Source organism: Lathyrus oleraceus, chromosome 4 (assembly GCF_024323335.1).
Source record: "Lathyrus oleraceus cultivar Zhongwan6 chromosome 4, CAAS_Psat_ZW6_1.0, whole genome shotgun sequence".
Classification (NCBI taxonomy): Eukaryota; Viridiplantae; Streptophyta; class Magnoliopsida; order Fabales; family Fabaceae; genus Lathyrus; species Lathyrus oleraceus.
This window is the reverse complement of record NC_066582.1, coordinates 239,793,302-239,804,599: the sequence shown is the minus strand read 5'-3', so window position 1 is coordinate 239,804,599 and position 11,298 is coordinate 239,793,302. Positions and strand designations below refer to the sequence as shown.

The window sequence follows — 11,298 nt, the reverse complement described above, 5'->3', positions numbered from 1 at the left end:
TTATGCTCTAGCTTGGGTAGCTCGACGCCTGAGACAATATATGATTTGCCACACAACTTTGTTGATATCCAAAATGGATCCAATAAAATCCATTTTTGAGAAGCCCGTTGTCAGTGGAAGAATTTCTCGATGGCAAATGTTGTTAATAGAATATGACATCCAGTACATGACTCAAAAATCCATCAAGGGGAGTGTCTTGTCTGACTACCTTGCTCATTAACCTGTGGAGGGATATCAACTAATCAAGTTTGACTTTCCTGACGAGGACATCATGTTCATCAGGGACTGCAATTTTCTAGGCCTAGACGAAGGACCCGAACCAGGAACACGATGGACGCTCGTGTTCAACGGTTCCTCTAATGCGAAAGGCCATGGAATAGGAGCAGTTATTACATCTTCGACTGGTTTTCACATTACATTCACCACCGGTTTATGCTTTGACTGCACCAATAATATGGAAGAATATAAAGCATGCATTTATGGTATTGAAGTAACCATCGATTTAAGAATCAAGATTCTTGAAGTGTTTGGAGACCCTGCTTTAGTAATAAGTCAAGCCCAAGGAGATTGGGAAACTCAGGATAAAAAGTTGATTTCGTACAAAGAAAACATCGTAAAACTGATTCCCTATTTTGATGAAATCATTTTTCATTACATTTCAAGGGAAGAGAATCAGTTAGCCGATGCTCTAGCTACTCCTTTATCCATGTTTAAAGTCAAGTGGAAGAACGAAGCACCTGGCATCCATAATGACCACTTGGACGAACCAGCACACTGCCTAGCAATGGAGGCTGAATATGACGATAAGCCTTGGTTCTATGACATTAAGAGATATCTTGAAAGACAGGAATATCCCGAGAAAGCATCCATCATTGATAAGAAAGCTTTAATAAGGTTCTCTTCTAAGTTTTTCTTGAATGGGGATGTTTTATACAAGAGGAATTATGATTTTGTGTTGCTCAGATGTGTGGATAGACTCAAAACAAACATGATCATTATGAAGGTGTATGTACTAAGGGGCCTACTATGGCTAAGAAGATCCTTTAGGCTGGATATTATTGGACTATAATTGAGGTCGAATGTTACAACTTCGTTAAGAGGTGTCATAAGTGCCAAATCTTTGGTGACAAGATCCATGTTCCACCAACTCCATTGAACGTATTAACTTATCATTGGCCTTTCTCTATGTAGGGCATTGCCATGATCGACATGATCGAGCCGAAAGCTTCCAATGATCATCGTTTCATCCTTGTTACCATTGACTACTTCACCAAGTGGGTTGAAGTTGCTTCTAACACAAACGTCACAAGACAAGTGGTTACTAAGTCTATCAAGAAAGAAATAATTTGTCACAACGGTGTTCCTAGCAAGATTATTATGGACAATGCCAGTAACCTCAACAATTAGATGATGAGTGAGTTGTGTCAAGAGTTCAATATCGAGCATCACAACTTTTCATCATACCAACCCAAGATGAATGGCGACGTAGAAGCAGCTAACAAAAATATCAAGAAGATTGTCCAGAAGATGGTCAAGACATACAAGGATTGGCATGAGATGTTTCCCTTTGCTATGCATGGCTATATAACGTTAAAGGGGTATTTATACTAGGGTAACTCCTTATTTGGTAGTATATGGAATGGAGGTTGTTCTTCCTATTGAAGTTGAAATCCCCTCCTTGAGGGTTATCATGGAAGCAGACCTCGATCAAGTTGAATGAATGCAGTCAAGATATGATCAGTTGAATCTTATTGAAGAGAAGCACTTAACGGCAGTCTTCCATGGTCAACTATAGAAACTAAGCCTCAAGAGAGCTTTTGATAAGAAGATTCCTCCTTACTTATTCCAAGGTGACAAGCTTCTACTCAAAAGACTTTCTCCTATACACTCAGATCCTCAGGGCAAATGGACTCTTAACTATGAAGGACCCTCTTTGTCAAAAATTCTTTCTCAGGAGGGGCTCTGATTCTCACCACAATGGATAGGGATGACTTGTCGATGCTGATGAACTTAGATATAGTCAAAAAATATTATCCCTAGAAAAAATGAATACAAAGACCGATAGATATACATCCGTCAGAACCAATCTAGGAAAAAATGGGTATACCAATGGACCCAAAAAAGGAAATGTCCATGCAAAAGTTAGGGATTAAAAAAATAGACAAACCCGCTAAGTTGAAAACCTGAAAGGGAGACTTAGGCAAAAATGGCATCCCGGTGGATAAAAGAATAAAAAATTCCATGCAAAAGTTAGGGATAAAGGCATTTACCTATATTCTGATGTTATCTTTTGAGAATACTTTCACCCTCATCTTGACCTCAGGCGGCATCAGATCAGTCCAATCACTGTCAACAGAAGCAAAATGTTGAAGCTCAGAGCTACAACGAATGACAACCAATATTGTGATCAGTGGAAATTCAAACAAATTTCCCATTGCCATTTAACTTTTTTTAAATTTTTTTGCAATTTCCTCTTTAAGTATTTTTGCATCCTTGTACATACTCTACATGTACAATTTTCCACAGATCAATAAAAATATGTCGTTATTCAGTCAATTCTCATCTTTTTATTTTTCCTGCATTTTGTTTCAAAATATCTGTCAATCTTGATTACATAATGCCATAAAACTTTGAGAATAATAAAAAGATAAATCAAAAGGAAAACTTTATGCATTGTTTTAATTTCTAAAAACTCCCTAGAGGATTATCAGTAGTCTACAGTTAAACACTTGTTGTACGCTTGTACCTCAACAACTGCACAGTAAGGTCATAGGTCCTTCTTCCCCAACGGAGCCGGATGGTAGTCCTCATTCAGCAAGATCTTTTCCCAGCAACAGTGGTAACACGAAAGTTATTCATTGCAAGTTCTCTGGTGTGGATACTGACGAGTCAAAGTCTATCTTTCACCAGCAATCCTTAGATCACTACCTAGTATTCACATTGCATATGCATCATAATCAAACAATCATACATTGCGTTTCATACACCATACATATCAAGCGTTCTGCTTTGCATCTGATCTATCTTCCCCAACAAAATATTTCATTCAATCACCAGTAGGCTAAACCAACAAGTTTACCTTCTACTCCTTACAATACGACCCTTTTAATCACAGAAAATATTTCGGTTATTTATATATTTACTCCTCTTCCACCTGAACACCCGAAAAGCTAAACGCAATTCACACCTTCAGATTTAAGATGATTAAATAGGGGCATCTGTCATACCCAAAATTTTACCCTCCCTTTTTCATAACTCATTTGCATACATCAAATCATATCATGCATGACCATTGGATTTGATCATGGGATCACAAGCATGGCCATTATGTAGTTTGTATCTTAACATTAGGGTTTCATACTGTTTTTCTTAACAACTAACCCTTACTTCATTGAGAGATGGTACTTGGTTGCTCTTATTACTCATATAGGTGATCATGTTCCATATCAAGGCAAGACAAAGGCCTCTTAATCAAGGGAAATACAAGTGTGTTCATGATAACTCAGAGGTGGTTTATGTGTTTGGTTCCATGCCACATCACTCAATCTTCAAGCCATTATCCATATCCCTCAAGCCCTAATCAAGTTTTCATCAAGGGATGCTTGTTCCATCATTTGTGGCTTGAAATGCAAGAAAATATCAAGTTTTCATAATGGGGTACAAGTTGGTTTGACTTAATTTGCAAGTATGCCATGCCTTTGGTCCAAACTCCATAACTCCTTCAATTTTTACCCAATTGCCTAGCTTATTTGAGACAAATGTGTGTTTTGGGATCCTCTAAAACTTTGATTAAAGGGTCAAACATCAATTAATTCATTAAGGACCTCATTTATGCAAAGGACCAAGTTGCCAAAATGGGCCAAAACCTTGCTATGACCCCTACTTTCCACCCTCGCCATTTTCAGCCCAAGCACTCTTTTGATCTCATTCTTTTTGCATATTGTTAAGCTTATGGCAAAGATCATTTTCCCCAAAGTTTGCTCAAAATGCACAAGGGAATCAAAAGTTGTGTTAGTATCAACTTAGGACCTCAAAATGACCAAAAATGCTGCAAAGTGCTTGACCAATTGCCCATCCTAAAAACTAGGTCACGACCTCAACTTCACAAGCATGTAACTTTCACCTCAAATATCCTTTAAACTTGATTCTTTTTGCATCATGTTCTACTCCATGAAGTATTCATTTGGCTCAAATAAAATCAGAAAACGCACGAGTGGATTGGAATTAGCATAGGCATGAACATGGCAACATGAACTTTGTTTTGGCACAAACCCAAAAGTTGCAATTACAAGTCAATCTTTATTTTGGGACCACTTGCACATGTGTAAACATTTTGTGATGTCAAAACGCATGCAAAAAAGCTAGGAATGACTTCATTTCATCAACAAATCACACTTTTCATGTTACATTTCACACGGATTGCAAAACTTGAAACCTCAACCCTAATTCACACGTATTTGAATCCCAACACATTCCCTATAAATAGGAAGTTTTTGCCTTCATTACAAAGCTTTATAATCCAAATAAACTCTGAAACCATTTGAGTCTGATATCTCAAATAACCAGTTAACCATTTCCTTGATTCGAGCTCTTTTAACTTCAAATCTCCACCAAGATTCCTTCATTGGCACGTTTTGAAGCTAACCGAAGCACTACTCAGGCTTGAAGCTCCTTAGAACCTTGCATCCAAATCCTCCATTGTTGACTTCTGAAGCTCCAATCAAAAAGGCAGGTACGAGTTACAACTTTGAGCAAACAAGTTACCATACTATTCACCTTACTCCACTGATCAAAAGCCCTCACTTACTTGAAATTTATTTTTAGTATCCATCATTTAATTTTACTTTGAAGAACTAGGATTCTCTGAGTTCTTGAGAAAATTGTCCCTACTCAGAGCAAATCAATTACTCTGATGTAAGGAGACATGAACGATGAGATGTTTTACAATTGAATCCATGCTTGATTCTTGTTAAAAATAAGAGTTCATGAATTTGCAAAATAAAAATCTGGAGGTTGAAGATGAAGTTCTTCGCGCGCTTCAGAGGGAAAATTCAAACTCTCTAGCCAATCAGGACACGCTACCTCCCATTGTCATTGGATTCAAATGTTTTATTTTATTTTTATATTTAATTTAATTTCCTTTTCTTTCAAAAATCATTTTAAATGGCTCCGTTATTATTTTTTGGTCCAATTTTTTTCCATAATTTCATAAAAATATTATCTACCATATGTATTTTTACACAATTTTTAAAATTATTTTTTCATTTAATCCATCTTTTATTTTATTTTTCATTTAAAAAATTTATTTTATTCATTTTAAAACATTTTTTCTCCCAACTTTTGAGGTCAAGTCATTTGTAATTTTGTTGACCTTCTCCTTTTTTCTTGGACTTTTATTATGTGTTTTGACCCCTCTTTGAAATTTTCTCTTTTATTTTCTTTTATTAATAATTATTAAATCATTTAAATCATTTTTTTATTTCTTTTTTATAATTACTTGATGTTTTGAATTAAGTTGATTGCGTGGTTGATGAGTTCTTCCCCATCTCAAATCATTGATAGATTGACTTGAGATTGATTCAACCTTCTCTGATTCAAAATTGTTGATAGATGATCATGAATCATCTTCAATACTTTGCACCAGTGATAGGTTATCCCTCGATGTGTCATATTTTGAGTTTTTTGATTTGTGGATAAAATGATCCCTATGTGATTGGATTAGCTTTCCTCTTCATTCTTTCTACCATCATCTCTTATCTTCTTTAATCATTGTATGACATGTTGTTGGAGATTAACCTTGTGTTAATTCTCTAACATATATGATACATACATTGTTATTGACCAACCTCAGATAGGTATGGCTTCTACATAAGTCTACTTACAATTACTTAACATAGAGCTAAATTCACTCGACACAATTCAATTGACCATTAACCTCTAACATTAATTTGTGCCATTTACATTATTGCCATTTAATTTTTGTCATTTAATTCAAGTCATTTAGTTTATGTCATTTACTTAATAAACTTTAACTTTATGTCTCATTAATCATCTCACTTCATACTATATTCATCTTGCCTTATTCATTTATTGCTTCTTATCTTGTTTGATTGATCTGCTTATTAATATTAAAGAATCAAAACATGATACAGTGACTTAGACTTAATCTTAAACTTATGCTCGACTTGTAGTATTGAAGACCTTTTGGACTATGGACTTTGACTTAGGTTTAGACCATTTGCTTGACTTAGAGTGACCTTGGACCTTATTGACATTTTGACTTGCTTTGCGCCTGTTGAATTATTGAGCTTGTGGTCTTATTCATCTGTTTTATGCCTATTGCAATCATTTGCTTAGGTTTATCACACCCATACACACACATGGCTTTTTCTTGGGCTACCTAACAATGAGACATAGGACAATACATTTTGCACTCACATGACTTTCTCTTAGGCTACCTAACAATGAAACCTTAGGCTAGTTTTGAAAGATCATGCATGCCATGAGCATAGAAAATGATGAGAGATGATCTTCACTACCCTTGTCTAGAGTACCTCTGTGCACATAGACTCTAGCTGCTCAGAGTATTTGTTTCTGTTCATAGACTTTAGTGCAATTCCAGTCAATTCCTTGTTAAGTCTGCAACTTTCCATGTGGCTCTTTTATCTCTATTGGTTTAAACACCATTGTAATCACCTTTCTTAGGGACACGCCTTTGATGGTTAACCCCCTGTCTTTTTATTTTGGGACACACCTCTATGGTTAACCCTCATTCCTTGGTTATGACACCATAGTTCAAGGAAACACCTATATGGTTAACTCCTCTCTTAGTTTTGACATCACTTTTATCTTTCAGTTCTTGGTTATGACACCAAAATTTTGGGATACACCTTCATGGTCATTCCCTAATTCTTGGTTATGACACCACTTTCTTTTTGGGTTGACACCTTTATGGTTATTCCCAGGGTTGACACCTTTAAGGTTTTTCCCCTTTCTTGGTTTAAACACTACTCTTTACCATGTGAGACCCAGTGCTTTGGTAAGACCCTTGTCATGTGAGTCCCAGTGCTTTGACAAGTTCCTGTTTTTCCTCCTTACCATATGAGACCTAGTGCTCTGGTAATACCCTTGTCATGTGAGTCACAGTGCTTTGACAGGTTCCTGCTTTTCCTCCTTACTATATGAGACCTAGTGCTTTGGTAAAACCCTTGTCATGTGAGTCCCTGTGCTTTGACAAGTTCCTATTTTTCTCCCTTACCATGTTAGACCCAGTGCTTTGGTAAGACCCTTTTCATGTTAGACCATGTGCTTTGACAAGTTCCTATTTTCTCCCTTACCATGTGAGTCTCAGTGCTTTGGTAAGACCCTTGTCATGTGAGTCCTTATGCTTTGACAAGTTCTTGCTTTCCTTACTTACCATTTCAGTTCCCGTGCTTTGGTAAGCCTTTTCTTTCCGGTTTAAACATCACCCCTCAATCATATCTTTTATCAGTCTTTGTCCTTCAAACTACGGAGCTCTGGCTTCTTTATTGTAGTATAAGGATACGTAGGCACAAGGATGTGAATCCTTTGCGAGCACTTTCCTTTCTTCTTTTTGTCCTCCCCGGTTCTACGAACTACGTGGCTCTGACTTTATCATTGCACTATGAGAATATATATGCATGAGGGACACAGTACTCCTCGAGCACTCTTTCACTAACCCCGTTTCTTTTCTGCAAGCACATAAAGATTATAACACCCATTCAAGAAAGAACATTCAAAATGGTTCCCATGGAATACCATGGTAGTGAGGGGTGCTAATAGATTCCTCTTGTATGACAAACTCCCATAATCGTTTCTCTATTTCCCTTTGGGTTTTATCGATGTTTTCCCTTCCCTCTTTTGGGATAAATAAAGTTCGGTGGAGACTCTGTGGTACCTTCGAGCGTGTGATGAGTTTGGTGTGTACACCATTTCTTTTAGCTATCTTCAATAAGAACACAAGTGGATAAAAAAATTAAATTTCCTATGACACCTATCCACTTATGTGTCATGAATCTGAAACGTCTTCTGACACATGGATTGTAACTATTGGGTAAACAAATTTCAGATTATGATTATTTGTCTTATAAGTTATGCATCCCGCCTCCTTAGTCTTTAAGTTTTATTTTGATCCAAAAAAAAATCACTTAAAACACTCTACTAAATCAGACTCATACACCTTTGTTTCTCAATCCTTCTCTAAAAAACTACCCATTTCAAAAGAAACCCTAAAACCCCTTTTGCAATGGCTTCATCAGCTTCTTAACAAGCACACGTGAATTTCAAATCTGGTAAAATTATGTATATCAAACCAAGAATCTTTAATATCAAGAAGGAGGATCTGGAACTAGTTGTGGATAAAATTGTTGATTTTCATTCCTTCTGTCTGAATAGTTACCCCCTCTAGACTTTCTTCAAAGTGCAAGAAAGGGCTTCATTTTTTTATATGTTGAAAGGACCAACCTATCCCGGTCTGGTAAAGGACTTATGGGTTACATATGAAGTATCTAATGAGTTTGCTTCTTCTCTTGAAGAAAATTAGAAGGTTGATGGAGACAGTTCTTTAAGAGGGAAAAGTAGAAAGAAAATGGGTCTAAAAGAGTTCAAAGAAGTGGAAATAAGGCCAATTGTGATGGGAGTTGATGTCACCATCACTCATAAGATTATTTCCAGGCTTCTTGGTGTGTAGTCTAGGGGAAGGTGCACTCTGAACACCAAGGAAAGTTGTCCAAAAGATGATGTCATCCAAACAAGGTTATTCGAGTTGTCAGAAAATACTTCATCCTCTTCAGACTTTGGAAAGCTGAAGAACATGAAGACTCCTTACAAGCTTCTGTTCAAGATCCTTATTAGGTGTTTGATTCCTAGAGAAGGCAACACTGATCAAATCTCTTGAGATCATAGACATTTCATCTGGTATTTGGTCAATGAAGAGAACACCAATCTCCTTAGGTACATATTTCATCATTTGTGTGAAGCTATCAAGGAGAGCAAGAAGCATACAAAGAAGAATGTACCTTATGCCAGACTTCTGTCTGGATTATTTCACCAGGGTTATCTGATTGACTCTCTGAGAGTTGCTTCTGCTCATGATGGTCTGGAAGAAATTCATGGGAACATTCTCTCTGCTTTAGTTCTATGTAACATGAAGCTTCTGAAAAAGAATAAAGTGGTTATATCAGAAAAACCTCTCAGAGTCAGAAGTACAAAATCTGCCTATCTTGAGGATTATACAGTAATTACCAAGCATGACAATCCTGAGTTAATTAGAGAATTCATCAAGATGGCAGGAAAAGAAGTTGGTGTTGTTCTGACGTATGAGGACTTACTAGAAAAAACAACTGATGCTTACAAACCTTCTAAGAAAAGAAAACGGGTTGCTTTTGATGCTCATAAGATAGTTCATAATCCTCCCAAGAATAAGGTTATGCCATATAAGGAGGTTCATAAGGATATTGAAGAGCCAGTCTGCTCCACTGTCTTGATGCCCACTAGGACAAGGAGTGGAAAAACTCCTCAAAAGACATCTTCATCTTCTGTCGCCACTGGTGCACCTGTGAAGAAGACGAAGTTAATAAACAGGATTCTTCCTTCTGAAATTCCAGAGGGAGAAGAGGAAATTTAGGTACCTTTTATGAGGAAGACAAATGTTGCAGATGCTGGAGCTCGGAAGGTTGTAGATGGAGCTATTCAGAGGAGATCACAATTGATTCTCTCTACTCTATTGGATCATGCAAAGGAACAACCTAAAACTTTTGAAGCTCAGATGGAAGAAGTTGCTACTATAAAAGATGTTTTGAAGAATGTTGAAGTTCAAGTTGTTGAAGCTATAGCTAGGTTGAAGACTGTTGAAGATGATTTTGAAGCGGAAACTTCTAGTGTGCCAAAAGAAGTTGTATAAAAAGTTGCTACCAATCTTGCTTCTGAAGTTGTTGGTGAAAAGGAGAAAGTTGCTCTAGATGTTGTGGAGACTGATATGACATGTAACAAACTGAACTCTATCTATGAGGATTATTTTGATTCTTCCACCTTAAACCATATATCACCAACACCCTCACTCAAACGATCTCCAGAACATACTATATCACTTGTTCATAACATGGTTCCACATTCAAAACCTGGGATGGATTCACCTAACCAAACACTTATCATTTAGATTCTAAAAAATTCTATGAAACCAATTGATTATGAACATCCTACTGGTGAAACCACTAATGATCAAAGAAAACTGGCATACATTTATGATTTTGAACTACCTCCACCTTTAAACACCATGTTTGGACCCCCTATAGATGTTTCTATTGGGAAACATTATCTAGTTCTATCTCAGAATCAAATTCTGACTTTATTGTTGCTCTTGGTCTCAAACCTATTCTTTTCAAACCTATCCAAGTTGTCCCTCTTAAAATCTTCACCCCACAAAAACCACAAAATGACCAAACATGTTATGATGAAACAACTTCTAATGAGAATAAATTATCTATTCAAATTAAAGTTGAACATGTTACCTAAAACCAACTAGAACCCGAGCCTTCACCTGAATCTCAACCCCAACTTGAACCTAACTCGAACCTCAACCTGAACCTGAACCTCAACCCCAACCTGAACCTGAATCATAACCTGAACCTAAACCTAAACCTAAACCTCACTTTGAACCAAGTTTTGTTCAAAATCAATCTCAAGTTAAAATTGCATTTGAACCTCATATTGAAACTGAACAAGTCTCTTTGAACCAACCTCCACCAGGAACTTCCATAAACCAAACTATCCAAGAAAACCAAATATTTGACCATCAAAGAATAGATGTTGTGTCAGAATCTGACACAGTAATCCTATACATGCTCTCACAAACTGAAACTCCACCTCCTTTACCCTATATCCAAGCCGGAATGGAAGAATACATAATTGTCCTCTTTGATAGATTGTTGAATCTGGTTACTGAGAGAATTACAGCCTATTACCCAGTAGCTTATATTGAAAAATGGGATTCTCTCACAACTTCTGCGGTATCAGTCCTTCAATGTCTGAATTACCTCTCCTTAGAATCTGTTGCTTCTTCCAGTCATGGGAAAAAGCATTTAGAAGCAAATCTGGCTTCTGTTGCTACTAATCTGGAATCCATGGATACTAAGGAAAGGGAGATGGATGATCAGATGAAGAGTATGAATGTTAGACAAGATGAATGGATGTTGATCTGAAAGCAAATTTGGAGCTCCTGAAGCAGAAACCTTAGGCTCTAGGATTTAGTCACCTTTTGTTTTATCTTTTCTGAACATG

At 36.8% G+C, this 11,298-nt stretch overlaps 1 protein-coding gene across 1 annotated transcript; it reads left to right on the top strand.

The window, feature by feature from the left end:
• Nucleotides 1–271: 271 nt before the first annotated feature.
• On the top strand, nucleotides 272–1,069 carry LOC127136849 (uncharacterized). Its single transcript, XM_051063363.1, has one exon. The coding sequence runs from the start codon at nucleotides 272–274 to the stop codon at nucleotides 1,067–1,069; it is 798 nt and encodes a 265-aa protein (XP_050919320.1).
• The last annotated feature ends 10,229 nt before the right edge of the window (nucleotides 1,070–11,298 follow it).